Consider the following 15,910-nt stretch of genomic DNA (forward strand, 5'->3'; position numbering starts at 1 on the left):
GAGGGAGCAGCCCATCATCACCATTACCAGTACAATCATGTTTGCCTCTGCTCCGTGCTATTGATAATGCTTCTGGAGAAAAACTTGCTTAAATCTTAGCATTCTTTCCTCTAGAGCACGAGGAAATTCATGGTGAGCTGGAATGCCCTCTTCTGAAACAAGAAAAGGTGATTAGTCTGCATTTGGCTCTGCATCGGTACCTGCAGCAGCGCTCAAGTTTAAAGCAGCTCCTATGTGTAGATAGTGAGGAGTCTGCTTTGTAAATAATTCCCAATTTTTGTTCTGGAAGAGTTTTGGGATTTGAGAAAAGAAGCATTTAAACGTAAAATATCACTATACCATAAAAAGCTGTGAGGATAAACTTACAGATGAAGTGACCCTTCCAGATTGTGTGCATACATGCACACATATAAAATATCTGCATGACTGCACAAATTATTGAAAATTAAAGCATTTGAACTACACCTAGGAAAACTATTTTTTTTCCTTTAACCTTCAATCTAAGTGGCATTAATGTCACTGTTAATGTTACCATTAAAGTAGCATAATAAAGTGGTTAATAATAATGGTGATATAGAATTTGTAGCTGGATCTGGGTACAAAATCTCTACCTAAAATTATCTCATGATAGGGTGACAAACTTTATTGAGAAAAGGACAGTGGTGGATACAATTTGAATTTGAAGGGTCGGAAGGCTTTACAGAGGGATCTGGACAGGTTGGATCAATGGGCCAAGGCCAATGGGATGAGGTTCAACAAGGCCAAGTGCCGGGTCCTGCATTTTGGTCACAACAACCCCAAGCAACGCTACAGGCTCGGGGCAGAGTGGCTGGAGCTGCCTGGCAGAAAAGGACCTGGGGGTGTTGGTGGACTGTGGGCTGAACATGAGCCAGCAGTGTGCCCAGGTGGCCAAGAAGGCCAACAGCATCCTGGCCTGTCTCAGGAACAGCGTGGCCAGCAGGAGTAGGGCGGTGATGGTGCCTCTGTACTGGGCACTGGCGAGGCCTCACCTGGAGTACTGTGTTCAGTTCTGGGCCCCTCACTACAGGAAGGACATTGAGCTGCTGGAGCGTGTCCAGAGGAGAGCCACCAAGCTGGTGAGGGGTCTGGAGAACAAGTCATAGGAGGAGAGGCTGAGGGTACTGGGCATGTTTGGAGAAGAGGAGGCTGAGGGGGGACCTCATTGCCCTCTACAACTCCCTGAAAGGAAACTGTAGAGAGGCGGGGGTTGGCCTCTTCTCCCAAGGGAATAATGACAGGACCAGAGGAAATGGTATGAAGTTGCGGCAAGGGAGGTTTAGATTAGATATTAGGAAGAATGACTTTACTGAAAGAGTGGTCAAGCACTGGAACGGCCTGCCCAGGGAGGTGGTGGAGTCACCATCCCTGGAGGTATTTAAGAAACGTGTAGACGTGGCACTTCAGGGCTTGCTCTAGTGCCCGGGATTGTTGGTTTGTGGTGGGGTGTTGTGTGTGAGATTATGGGTGTGGGGTTTAGTTGGTGGGTGCTTTTTTTTTTTTTGTTTTGTTTTGTTTTTTTTTCTGGTGTGGGTTTTTTTTTGTTGTTGTTGTTGTATTTTTTTTGTTTTGTTTTTGTGTGGGTTTGTGTGTGTGTTTTTTTTTTCTTTTTTTTTCTTTTTTTTTTTTTTTTTTTTAATGTGGTTGGACTCGATGATCTCAAAGGTCCCTTCCAACCACTAAGATTCTGTGATTCTGTGATTCTGTGAATCAAGTCAGTTGGTAGGTAGTTGCAGCTGGTGTTCCCATGCCTGAACTAGAAAAGTCACCATGCAGTTGGAAGTATTAAGAAAACAAACAAAAAAAAAAAACAAAAAACCACAAACCAACAAAACAAGAAAAAACCAGTAAAGAACATGTAACTGTTTCTTCACAAAGCTGAGCTGTGATCCGTAGTGGTGTTTTGCTGACCCCAACTGTTAAACTCCTGTATCAGCCTGACCCGTGGGAACACTGCTTGTCTGCAGATTCAGTACTTCCGAAATTTCCTTTCCTTTGAGACTCTCGCCCTTGCTTCTTCCTCCAGGTGAGAAAATGGCTCTATCAAAGTTATCCGAAGGAAGATACTAAATATGTAAATAAAAAGGCAACATTATCTTAATAAAATCTATGTGTAAAATGAATCAGTCAATACACAAAAGATGAGTGAAACACTGACCTATTAATTTCTACGTTTACCTTTTTTGAATTTTAAATTAATTACTGTCGTATATGCAGTTCTTTATCTAGTTTCATACAAATTAATGTAAGAAAGGTCCCACCAGTGGTACTGGTAATACTTCCCCAAAGGGTTCTCCCATGTTGCAGTTAGAAGTGCTGTCTTAAAAATTGATAGTAGATATATATATTATTTTTGTTCTGTGAACCTGTCTGATATTTGAGCCAAGGTAAGCTTTTTGCACCTTTGGTGCCTCTAGGAAGGCGCACCATAGCATGTGTGGAAAGCTGCCTGGCAGAAAAGGACCTGGGGGTGTTGGTGGACTGTGGGCTGAACATGAGCCAGCAGTGTGCCCAGGTGGCCAAGAAGGCCACCAGCATCCTGGCCTGTCTCAGGAACAGCGTGGGGAAGAGGACTCGGGAGGTGATGGTCCCCCTGCACTGGGCACTGGTGAGGCCCCACCTGGAGTGCTGTGTCCAGTTCTGGGCCCCTTCCCACAAAAAAGCCATTGAGGGGCTGGATCGGGTCCAGAGAAGGGCAACGGAGCTGGTGAGGAGTCTGGAGAACAAGTCTTGTGAGGAGCGGCTGAGGGAGCTGGGGGTGTTCAGCCTGGAGAAAAGGAGGCTGAGGGGAGACCTTCTCGCTCTCTCCAACTCCCTGAAAGGAGGCTGTAGCCAGGGGGGGTCGGTCTCTTCTCCCAAGTCCCAGGCGATGGGACAAGAGGAAATGGCCTCAAGTTGCACCAGGGGAGGTTCAGATTGGATAGTAGGAAAGATGTTGACAGGGAAAGGGTTATGAAGCCTTGGAATGGGCTGCCCAGGGAAGGGGTTGAGGCCCCATCCCTGGAGGTATTTAAAAGCCGGGTTGACCTAGTGCTTAGAGACATGGTTTAGTGATGGTTTTTATCAGAGTTCGGTTGATGGTTGGACTAGATGATCTGAAAGGTCCCTTCCGACCTAGACAATTCTATGATTCTATGACACTGTTTGGGTGAAGATCCTTGTTGTTGTGTGCATTTTGAACCTGCCGCCAGGCTCAATGGTTAGACATTCCCGAGCTGCTGGTTTGCAAGAGGCAGTGAACAGCGGATCCTGTTCACACTCTCCGTAACACACAGTCTTACAGATCTTTTGTGTATTTCTTCTTTGTCATTTTATTTCAGGCTGAAAGGTAAGAGTCTAAGCCAGAGTCTGTATTCAGACTACGCGCTCTGCTTTTGATCATACCTTTGATCATCATGTCTCGTGCCTTTTCTAGTATATTATATTGTGGCTAATTTTTCTAAAGGCATAGAGAAGCCATTGGCCTCTTCTGCTTAACAGTACCAAGTCAGAGTCGGTGTTTGCAAACTCAGCTGAAAGTAGCAACTCTTGACACAGCGGACCACTGCATTCTTTTTTCCCCCTTTGAGAGAAATGCACGTTTAAAGAAAACAAAATGGGGTTAATACTTCACAGACTTGTATTATAAGGAAATTACTCTTGGGAATGAAAAAAAAGTAATCTTTAAGTCATTACGGTAGTGTTAACACTGATCTTTATGTGTTTTCTGTGTTTTGTAAATCTCTGGGAAGCAGAAGTAGGTGCATTTGTCTTGGGTTTTACAACTTGATTTTCTGCAGCTGTTCTCCTGCCTCATTCTGAATGCTGAACAGAAATAATAATGATAATAATAATAATAACAACAACAACAAACCTACCATCGAGAATTTGAAAGATAATCAAGGAAATAGACTTCTTAGTTTACATGGAAAAAAGCGAAATGTCAAAAAGGAAATCATAGAATCGTCTAGGTTGGAAGGGACCTTCAAGATCATCCAGTCCAACCATCAACCTAACTGACAAAAAAACCATCACCAAACCATGTCCCCCAGCACTATGTCAACCCATCTTTTGAACACCTCCAGGGATGGGGCCTCAACCCCTTCCCTGGGCAGCCCATTCCAAGGCTTGATAACCCTTTCAGTGTAAAAATTCTTCCTAATATCCAACCTGAACCTCCCCTGGCGCAACTTGTTCTTTAATCACAATCATCACATTGGACCAAGGAGACCTTCAGATTGAATTCTTGCTTTTGCCTGAAGTGCACAGATTATACCTGGGTGACGAGGCGGGAGGCCCATTGCATAATACATTTCATTTAGTCTCCAGCACAGATGCTGCATTGGAGACATTTCTTATAAAGCATGTCAGATACAGAAAAAGCAATTTAGTAAGCACTGTGATCAGATCCTGATGAAATTCAATTCTTTTTTGGACTTGCTGTTCCTGGAAAACATTGATAAAAATAGTCTCTATTTTCCTCTTTGCTCTGATTCATTATGCTATCTTACTACTCTTTCAAAATAATTTTTCCCCCTCAGAGGTGGCCTGTTTTCACAAATAAATGGAAGGAATTGCGTTCTTTGACAGCTTACTCTGTTAACAACATGATCTGTCGGGATATTTGAATTTTACAGTTTTCATTTTAGTAAACTGCATAAACATTGGACACAACAGCAAACTAAGAACACAGCAACCATAGGTTATAATGAACAACTAAATAAGGTGTAAAAGCTATTTGGTATGTAGGAAGGTAGGGGAAAATATGACTTCTAATAATCTGTTGCAAATTGAGTGACATAATGTCATCACTCTTCTAATGTGGGAAGCCAACACTTAGTTGTGCTGATGCAGATCAAAATACTTACTTGCCATTATATGAACAAGTGTCTTTCTTTGCCTCCCCCACCAAATTAATGAACACGATAGTCTACTGAATCCGAATAAATTAGAATAAACTGGTATTTAGGAATTAGGTATGTTCTTTTCACAATTGAATATATGTTCTTATGCTCTCAGAGAAAAATGCCTGGGGAGACATTTCAGATTTTTCAATATTAGACAATATTGAACTCCTTACAGAAAAAGCTTAACTGTTTAGCATTAATAAATATAAATAAATAAGATCTTATAAATGTCCTGCATACCTCCATGGTATATGTGTATACGAGTGCCTTGGAGCTCCGAGGACAATTGAATAGGTAACACAGGGTTTACTATGACTTAGGAAATTATTTTAAAAGAATATCAATTTATTTGGTAACACTGTGACTTTGTTAACTGTGTGTCTGCCTGGGAAATGCCACAGCAAACTGCCAGATAGAATTATTAATGCAAGTGAACGTTCCTTTCTTTGGTGGATTATTGTGTGTGTGGATTACCAACCAGTCTTTGTGTACGTGTTTGTAACTTAGTCTTCCATGTGAATTTATGGGTAGAAAATGCCTCGCCATGTTCAAATACAATACTTAATTCTGAAGATGTAGTATTTCTCCATTCTGTTACTGGATTTCATGCAGGGTAATAGACATAGGAGCACTATGGGTGGGAAGCTCACCTTCGTGAATCTAAACAAAAGTTTGGGAACTCTTTCTTTTCAGATAGTTTTATCTTTTACAGCAGTTGGTAATGTTTACTTCTGCATGTGTAGTGGCCCTGACCACTGACTCCCTGGAGCATCCTGAGGCAGGCAGGGGGGAGCTGAAGTGGTTGTGAATCATCAAAACAGCGTCACCCCAGTTTATGAACCTGTAGTTGTTTGGATGGTGTGTTGGCTTCAGTCGTGCAAAAGACAGTTCTTGTTAACAACTTACCTGCTCAAAACCAGGCAGTGTCCGAGGTCAGGTTAACTGTGTTTCAGTACTTCAGAACACAATAATTTTTGTGGTAATGAGGTAAAGAAAAGCTCTGTGCAGAAAATCATGTTGTTGTTCTAACTGTAAAAATGTGTCATTTCCTCCCTTTTACTTTTTATCTCCCCTACAGGAAGAAGTTCTTCATACATAGATACGGTTGGCAAATTTGGCTTTGTGTCTCAGGTAGACCATGGAAAAGATAGGAAATATTTTTATTTATAGCAGAACTATCCTCAGTATCAGCTATGCAACAATTATTATGGTCCCCTGTCAAAAAAAACCAAAACACTTTAAACTCACAGCAAATGCCATCAGTGCTTTTCCTTTCTCATTTAATACTCGGTGCTTGATAGAATCAGTGCCTTGAAGAAGCCTATTGCAACTTGAATTCAGCATAGCACTGTGTGTGATACAGCATGCGTAGCGAATTTGAAATCCTAAATTGTTGTTGTGTTGCAATTAGGTTCTGATATTTCATGACTCTGACTTGTGGTTACTTATTACCGAACAGATAATATTGAGAGAACAGTGTTAGTTGCAGGGAGAATGGAGTTATTGACCTGAGAGGTTTTATAACGCTTAAGAGCTACCGCTTAAAAGTGCATAAAGTTGCTATATTCTGGGGAGGTATCTGCGTAAAACTATAGATATCCAGCATGACATTCAGCTTTCACTCCAAAGAGATTTAACTGGTTTTTATTCCATTAACTTCAAGTAGAGTATTTCTGACCTGCATAGCTTGAAAAATCAGTAAGATGAACTCCAATTGAACATACAAAGAAAGGAAGGCATTTCTTTTGGGGAAGGTACATGAATTCCTTGAGGTTGCTCTTCTCTTGCTTATTAGCCATTATTTAGTAAAAATGACCCTCTGGGTTTTTTGGCAACATGCTGGTTTTAAACCATTAGCAGTGTTTTCCCAGCGACGCAAGGTCCAGACTGGTATCTTCCAAAGGCTTTGTGCAGCACTGGGAAGCAATGCTTTACCCTCAAAAAGTGGATGAGAAAAACCTCAGGCGAGGAGGATGGTGAGGGGAGTTATAACTAAGGAAAAAGGAGGAGGCAGGTGGCAGCCATTTGAACAAGCAATCGGAAGTGTCTGTATAAGAAGACAAAAGCTCAGTCTCAGGTTTTAATCAAATAATTTGAGGTATTACATTCCAAACATATGACATTGTACATATCATATTGAAAGTCTGGCATTCATGGACATCTTAAAACGTTTTAAATAAAATAACATACATAGAAAATCTTTGGAAAATATGCAACTTTGGAAAAAAGTCATTTATGTTGTTTTATTATGCTTGAAAACACAAAATGCATGTTCTGCGTCTCAGTTGTAAATTCCCATTTAATTCTTCTATACTATATTTCATTCAGCATATGATGGTGAAAACAATACACCTATATACACAGATGCCTAGAAATCCTGTCTGGATTTTTGAATGCAGCTGTAGTCTGAAGTTTATTAAGCTTCATGTTAATAAATAAATTTAAAACATAAATTGTTCCTCTTCCTCACTATCCTTCGTAGGAGCCCAAAACACTCTCACAGAAACGCATGCAGAGGTTTATGGCTTACTTTGCAAGTTTTGGGACTAGTCAATGATGTGCTAGTTTAAAAATCTTTTGCTTTACATTGCTTAATGTATTTTTCAGGTAAGAAAAAATAGGGAAGTTTCTGGCAGTCGTTATTATTTAATTGTTATCGTGCTGCTGTTCCACTTAGACATCTGTATTCTAGCCATATGTCACCATTTGAAATAGAGACAACAACTGAAAGAGTTTTGCTGCGTTACGAAGGTGTGTGTGCCAAAACAGAAAAGCAGCAGAGAGTCTCAGATGTGGTGGCGGTGGTCAGTTCCTGAATAAAAGCAAAGAGAGCTTTTGTGGTTGAAGTATATTCAGAGATGTAAGCAGGAGTACTGTGTCTGGAAGCTCAGTTTCTCTCCTCTCCAGGGAAATGCGGCTTTTGCCTTTCTTTTGAAAAACAGAATTGTTTCAAACAGATCTGGCTCCATTATTGGTTTATCTTCTAAACAGAAACAATTTGCAACCAAATTTTGGCTAACCACACAGGTCAAAGAGCAAGACATAAAACCAGTGTAGCAAATTAATGTGTTTTCCGGCTACACTAAATGCATCAAGACGATGCATTTGAATGTGTATTTGCTGTTGTGTTTTTTTTTTTCTTAGTAGCCCTTTCGATTTTATAACAGTAACCAGATAATTTCCAGTCTTCTTTCCCATCTTTCCTATGACAGAAACTCAATGATCCTGTCTTTCGAAGTGTGTATTGTTTGGTAATTGGGGTAGGCGAATGGCACTATTTTATGGTATTTATGAATAAGCATTTTATTACTCACTGATCATTTCGTAATGAATAACAAGAGATCTTTCTACTGAAAAGATCCCCAGTGCTCTGTCCTCACAGCCCCCGAGCAGTCAAGTCGTGTTTGACTTCATTGAAAAGGAGGATCATTGTGACTCATTGCCCTCTCAAACATAGCTGAGAAGATTTCTCTAAGAGTTTTGGTCGGGGTGTTTTTCATAAAAAAACTGAATATGTAAAAGGAAAATGTGAAAAAATTTGAGGTAATTCGTTAAGTATGCAGCGTTCAGTGCTTAAAACTGCAGGGTTTTGCAGGTGACCCCCATGTGCTCTACTCTGAATAATTTAGCATAATTCATCGTTCTTCTTGCTGTGTTCTCCCCCGTGTTTTGCAGTACTAGCACAGATCACAGAATTGTCATGGTTGAAAAGGACCTCTGACATCATCGAGTCCAATCATACACACACAAAGGACCCCCACAGTTTCAGCCACTAGAGCATGCCCTGAAGTGCCACGTCTACACGTTTCTTAAATACCTCCAGGGATGGCGACTCCACCACCTCCCTGGGCAGGCTGTTCCAGTGCCTGACCACTCTCTCAGGAAAGTCATTCTTCCTAATATCTAATCTAAACCTCCCCTGCCCCAACTTCAGACCATTTCCTCTGCTCCTGTCATTATTCCCTTGGGAGAAGAGGCCAACACCCACCTCTCTACACCCTCCTTTCAGGGAGTTGTAGAGGGCAATGAGGTCCCCCCTCAGCCTTCTCTTCTCCAAACTAAACATGCCCAGTTCCCTCAGCCTCTCCTCCTGTGACTTGTTCTCCAGACCCCTCACCAGCTTGGTGGCTCTCCTCTGGACACGCTCCAGCAGCTCAATGTCCTTCCTGTAGTGAGGGGCCCAGAACTGGACACAGCACTCCAGGTGGGGCCTCACCAGTGCCCAGTACAGAGGCACCATCACCGCCCTACTCCTGCTGGCCACGCTGTTCCTGAGACAGGCCAGGATGCCGTTGGCCTTCTTGGCCACCTGGGCACACTGCTGGCTCATGTTCAGCCCACAGTCCACCAACACCCCCAGGTCCTTTTCTGCCAGGCAGCTCCAGCCACTCTGCCCCAAGCCTGGAGCGCTGCAGGGGGTTGGTGTGACCCAAGGGCAGGACCTGGCACTTGGCCTTGTTGAACCTCATCCCATTGGCCTCGGTCCATCGATCCAACCTGTCCAGGTCCCTCTGTAGAGCCTTCCAACCCTCCAGCAGATCAACACTCCCACCTAGTTTGGTGTCCTCTGCAAACTGACTGAAGGTGCACTCAATCCCCTCATCTAGATCATCAATAAAGATATTAAACAAGACTGGCCCCAAAACTGAGCCCTGAGGGACACCACTGGTGACCGGCCGCCAACTGGATTTCACCCCATGAATCACAACTCTCTGGGCACGGCCATCCAGCCCGTTTTTTACCCAGTGAAGAGTACACTTGTCTATGCCATGACTTGCCAGCTTCTCCAGGAGAACGCTGTGGGGGATGGTGTCAAAGGCCTTACCCGAGCCCCCGATAAGCCGTCCTAAGGCCCTGAAATCTCTCTTCATTGCCCTCAGACTTCTTCTCTCTAGCTCATCATTGTCTGCCTGTAAGATCAAAAGAGGGTAATAATCTGAGGGCCCTATCAGGCCAGGAAGCCTCCTGGTTCTATCCCTAACACGGGCCCTAGGGAGGCAGCAGAGCTCCCTGTGGGAAGGGTCCGGCTGGCATGTGGGACCCTCAGTTCCCCTCAGAATGGAACTATCTATAACTGTCACCCTCCTCTTGCTCTTCACAGAAGCAGTCTTAACACATAGAGCTGGCTGCTTTGGCATCTCCCTGGATGGGGCTTCATCAGCACCCTCAATTCCCTCATCCTCTATCTCCAGAGGCCCGTGTCTGTTCTGTACAGGCACCTGGGAAGGTGGGGGAGGTCTGGAGGGGACCCTCCTGCTGCCCCAAGCAGGTACCTGCTTCCATTGCCCCCCATTCTCTCCTAGTTCCCCTCCTTCCGCCTGCTGACAAGAGGGCAGGGGATCTTCTGCCTCTTCTGGAGCATCCACCTGCTCCTTTTTCCCTAAAGATGGCAGGGTGTGGCTCCACCAATCCATTTCCCCATCACATTCCCAAATGGACCTCAACCTTTCCGCTCCCTCTTTAAGCTCAGCCACCAGGCTGAGCAGATCATTTACCTGCTCACAGCGCACACAGGCGCTGTCTTTGCTGTCCTCCCGCAAGAGTGACAGGCTCAGACGTTCCATACCGCCTCTCACCTGGACGGGTGCACGTCTCTGCGGTGGGTCAGTTTGGGTGGCTTTATTCCTTTTGGCTGTGGCTACAGACCTAGTGAAGACCATCCCTGGATGTTTTCTGTCCAGGCTGCCTGCTCTCCCCTCCTTCCTTCCCTCACACGGACCCCGCGTCACCCACCGGCCGAGGGGCTGCTCCCACCGCCCTTAAATCCCCGCGCGGCTCCTGGACACGCCCCCTCCGCGCCTGATTGGCTGCCGCGGACTTCCTTGTTCCGGCTGGGGGTGGAGCCGTGAGGGGGGTGGTCTCAGAGCGGGAAGCCTCTCTGCGCAGCGCCATCCCGCCCCCGCCCCGGGCTCCCCTCAGGCCCCGCTGCTGCCTGCAGGCCCCGCCGCCGCCTCGCCGACCGGCACGGGTCCCTCTACACCCTCCTCTCTCTCTCTAGGATGAACCGAGACCTTACTTCTGCTCTGCCTCACGTCTCTTAACCTGTTTTGGGACACGCAGGCCTTCGCTTGTGTTCTGCCTCGGCCAAATTTTCATAAGGGTATTTTGTGAGGGAGCTTGGTAAATTTGGCTGGAAGTCTGCAGGCACTACGTGGAGCGGTTCTGTGGTAGCCATGTGCCAGTCGTTCCTGCGGGGAACCTTCTAAGTCTGAGAGACTGCGTTTCCCTTTGCAGCAGCCCACACTTTCCCTGGCGTGTTGTATTTATTTATGTGTTTGCTCAAAGTGTTATTTCATCTGCTAATTTTTCCTGGTAAAACCCTCAGCCTTCGTGGCGATATTCCCTTGGGTTGCCCTGGGAGCCTTTTAATTTTGGTGTTCCGTTCGCCACCTGCTGTTCCTCAGGTACCAAGGCACTTTTAAGTGACATTCCACAGCAAGTTCACATGATTCATTCTTGCCTTCCTTTAGAAATCCATCTGCTCTTGGCCTCATGTTTACCTTCATTTGGCTTGTTCCATCCATAATATCTCCGAATACTATGATTTTTTTGCGGGACCTGCAAGGCATCCCACCTGGAGAAGGTCCTGGCATGGGGATCTATTGGAGTAGTTTCATGGTGAACACAAAAGGAAGAAAAAAATGATCAAGTTTTGTGCTGCTACCTTATTCTCTCTGAGCTTTTTTAAAATACTTCTTTTTTTTATTTTGCCTTGATCATCTCTTGGCCCTGCAGACTCCCTGGCAGGCTTCCTGTCACAGTTCTTTTTGAAGAAGGATTTATTTTTTTTTTTAGTTTATTAATAAATGTGATAACGTTTGCAAGTCAGGGTTTGGGTTCTTTTATTTTTTTGGCCTGCCTGATGATGTGTTCTGCTGTATTGAAGCACCTGGAATTCTATTAATACCAAAATCAGTAACTGAGAGATCTCTTCCTTAATGAGGAAAAAGTAAATAAATTACTGCATATTTTACTTTAGAAGAGACAGGATCTCCTTGTTTGTTTATTTTTTAATCGCCTACTTCTGCTAGAGCTTTCTGAACCGTTTCATGTTCTCCACTTCGAAGGGGCTGGTTTTTGAAGGCCATCTATTTATCCTGAGTAACCTTCCCTGCGCTGCCACACAGCTTTGCTGACTTGCCTTGCCCTTTCTCAAGCCTGTTTCAATAAAAAAACAAAAAGCATCTGCTTTTTCTTTGCCTCCAAATGAGTCTCCTCAAGCAGTCGTGGGCTCTGCAAACATTACACTCTTTCATAAATCTGTTTTCCCTTCCTTTTAATGAGTTTCAGTCTTTTTGATTCTGGGAATGACAGGGGTTTTTTTTGTCTTTTGCAAGTATGAGTGTGGTGAGACCCTGGCCCAGGTTGCCCAGGGAAGCTGTGGCTGCCCCATCCCTGGAGGGGTTCAAGGCCAGGCTGGATGGGGCTTTGAGCAACCTGCTCTGGTGGGAGGTGTCCCTGCCCAGGGCAGGAGGTTGGAACTGGATGATCTTTAAGGTCCCTACAAACCTAATCCATTCTATGATTTTATGTTGGCTGTCAACAGATCCCATTTTGTAACGTTTGCCTGCTCTGCAGAGCTGTGAGGAGGCTCTACCTTCTCTGCTTAAGTCAGGAGCCACCTTCTATCTGTGTGCGACTGTGTCCTTTCTCAAAGGGCTGAGCAAAGCCTCATCTTTTCTCTGAACCTCCTGGTGAGGACGGTGGTGAGTATTGTATTGTTGCGGTCTGCTGGTCTCTAGCAACAGCTGCGAACCGTGATACACAGAACAGTATTGGGAGCAGGACTGGGGCCCTGTCCCAGTGAGATGGGCTCCAGGGAGCTGCCTTGGGCCCCCACGAGCCCTGATAGCTTTTCTGCCAAGCAGCACCACGTTGGCAGGACCTGGGAGATGTTGCGAGCACCTATTTGTGCCTTTTACATTTTAGAGCACTTGGGAAAGAAATAAATATCCCTATGTGATGATCATAGTTATTACTGCTATTGATCAGAGCACGTTTTGACCACAAATTTTTAAAATAATTATTTTTCACTAAAAGTGTATATGTGCCTTATGAAACAATCCTACATACGCTTTTACAAATTCATTAACATACTTAATGGCTGCTTCTTTGTGCAGTTATGTTTTCATAGTTTTAATTTAAGTTTAATGAAAAAGATACTTGCGTTCTCTATGGATTATTAAAACAATATAAAACTACCATTAGCTTTGCTTCAAATCACATCTGCCTATTTAATTCAAAATTATCCCTAAACATTTCAGTGGATTGCGACTGATCTTGTTGCATGATATCCTCCGGTTTCTGAGCAGCCCATTTCAGGGTGTATACAAGACTTAGAAAAACAACTTACATGGAATAAAAATCTAATAGATTTCACGTTTCATTCTTAGTTTTCTTACACTTCTTCATTTTCTTATCCCACTTGCTCTGTTCAGTTGATTGGTTCTGAGGAGTCAGTGTCATGGTGGTAGTGTGAAAGAAAATACCTGTTGTTCAAGTAGACCCTGTTAAATTTCAAATGCAATTTTTCTAAATGCTGCTCTAAGATTCTCCTTGAATTGGAAAGCAAAGCACATGTCATAGAATAATAGAATCATAGAATGGTTTGGGTTGGAAGGGACCTTAAAGATATCAAGTTCCAACCCCCCTGCCCTGGGCAGGGACACCTCCCACCAGAGCAGGTTGCTCAAAGCCCCATCCAGCCTGGCCTTGAACCCCTCCAGGGATGGGGCAGCCACAGCTTCCCTGGGCAACCTGGGCCAGGGTCTCACCACCCTCACAGCAAAGAATTTCTTTCTCGAATCTAATCTGAATCTCCCCTCTTTGAATTTAAAACCATTACCTCTTGTCCTATCGCTCCACTCCCTGATCAAGAGTCCCTCCCCATCTCTCCTGTAGCCCCTTCAGGTACTGGAAGGCCGTTATAAGCTGCCCCCAGAGCCTTCTCTTCTCCAGGCTGAACAACCCCAGCTCTCTCAGTCTTTGCTATGTGAGTTATATATCAAACATTATTATTTTATTCTGGTTTTGGCTGTCGGGTACAGCTGATAGCTTGTTACAGACAAGGCTAGATCCATTGCTGTTACTTCAGCATAGACTAGGATGTTTCAGCTTGGCCTGCAAAATATGCGTTTAAAACCTAGGCAATCTTAGCAAATGAGACTGTTTTTGTTGTGAGTATGTTTTTAACTATAATGCAGATTTGTCTAAGAGTGCTTCAGTGATCTCTAAATTTAAAAATAGCATTTTAATCTTGGACAGTTTTATGCATAGTCTTATCTTTCAGCATGTATCTTTTATGTAGTCCTAAATCATTTTAAAAATTCAAACATATGTCAAATATATCTTCTTCTCTCTTTCTTTATGCCTATTTTGAGCTCGTCTTCCTCATTACACTTTTGAGAGTTTAATTTTTTAAACAGAATTGGAAACAGGCGGGTGACAAAGGACCTTGCCTGCTCCTTGGGAACCGTGGAAAAAGCCATGAGCAGAGAGGCAAAAGTGAGTAGGTACCAGCCCCGCGTTGGCAGACAGATGCTCTGCACCCAAAGCCGAGAGCTGTGTAACCACGTGTGGCTGCACGCCCTGGCTCATGAGCCTGGAAAAGTCTAATTGGACCTAAAGTAACCTGTAGGAAATGACTTCTGGATGGGCAAATCGTGGGCAGAATAGCTTGTGGCATTGTGGCTATGTATCCAAAATTACAGGAGGAGGGTATTAACTCTCCACTCGTGCAAACTGCCTTGTATCCATTCCTGTCTTATTCCTGGCTCACCTCTTTTCCCTCCAGGTTTATTGACAGGCGTCACTGAAGCTCTTGCAGATTTCTTCCACATCTCCACAGGGGGACTTCTAAAGGCTGTGTCAAAACTTGGCCAAGCATGGACTTGTCTCGTTCGTATTCCTATGCTAAATTTCAAGTTCCCTCTTGCAGAACGTGGACTGTTAGAGCTTTCCAGAGCAAAGGCTGCCAGGATTTAGTCGTACGTGAAAAAAAGGAGTCTGGTTTTTCATAGAGGTTGTTAAACATTTTGGCCACACAAATAAAAGTTCCAAGGGGAGGGAGAAGACTGGTGCACACGCATTCATGGAGTAGCTGCATTTCTAGTTGATTAGGCGGTCAAGGTTACTGAAACTGATCTTTTAGAGTTGGGAACGGCAGCTCTGGGGTTACCACATAGGAAAACTTTAGAAAATATTCAAAGCAACAGTGAGGGCTAAGTGCTATTAGTAGGTATAGGAATGCTATTAAATTGGTAGGTAAAGAATTGGGCATACAAATACTGAAGAAGGTGAAAGCCTGTGAATGCTTTTTCTGGATTTTGGTTTCCCTGTTCAGCATGCGAGATCGCTCCACTTCTGCATAATGGTGTGAATTATTGCATCGTCCACCCAAACTCTTCAAATGTACCTGTCCCTGAAATGTCTGTGCCTTGGCTTGAGTTTCTTTTGCAGTATGTATTCGTGTATCACAGCCACTCTAACTCCTAATGATTCTCAGACTCAATTTGTCTTTATTTCCCTTTTTAAAGCATTTGCTGTATTTTTCACTGCTACAATGATATCTGAAATGTCTGATTCAAGGCACTGTTTATAGAAGCATAGTCAAGTATTTGCTTGAACATTTGCAAGCTTCCTTTCCTTGAAGATACTATTACAGAATAAAACGTGTCTAAGAGACAGGAGATTTCTGTGGAAATATGTATGTCGCCTACTTAATTTTGATTTCAAAAGGAACATGTGCTGTAACTGTTCTTAGATATGAGGAGGTTTTCTCCTGCAATTTCAGCAAATATCCTTGTCAGTGGGATGTTTTTGTGTTAAACTTAAAGACCTGCCTGCTGGCTTTCTAATTTTTCTGTTTCAAATCTGTCTGGTTTTTCATTTCAGGCACGTGTGAATCCCATCAGTGTCACTCCACCCATACAAGCCATAGATCAGGATCGAAACATCCAGCCTCCTTCTGATCGACCGGGCATCCTCTATTCCATCCTAGTCGGTTG

At 43.9% G+C, this 15,910-nt stretch overlaps 1 protein-coding gene across 2 annotated transcripts in view; it reads left to right on the top strand.

Moving 5' to 3' along the window:
* The window catches only part of PCDH15 (protocadherin related 15), a 383,455-nt gene that overhangs the window by 128,830 nt on the left and 238,715 nt on the right, over positions 1-15,910 (top strand). For both annotated transcript variants that reach the window (XM_074155034.1, XM_074155035.1), the window contains exon 8: positions 15,798-15,906. In XM_074155034.1, the coding sequence (XP_074011135.1) occupies positions 15,798-15,906 (109 nt within the window). The remainder of the gene's footprint in view (positions 1-15,797; positions 15,907-15,910) is intronic.

This window comes from Numenius arquata, chromosome 10, assembly GCF_964106895.1.
Source record: "Numenius arquata chromosome 10, bNumArq3.hap1.1, whole genome shotgun sequence".
Lineage (NCBI taxonomy): Eukaryota > Metazoa > Chordata > Aves > Charadriiformes > Scolopacidae > Numenius > Numenius arquata.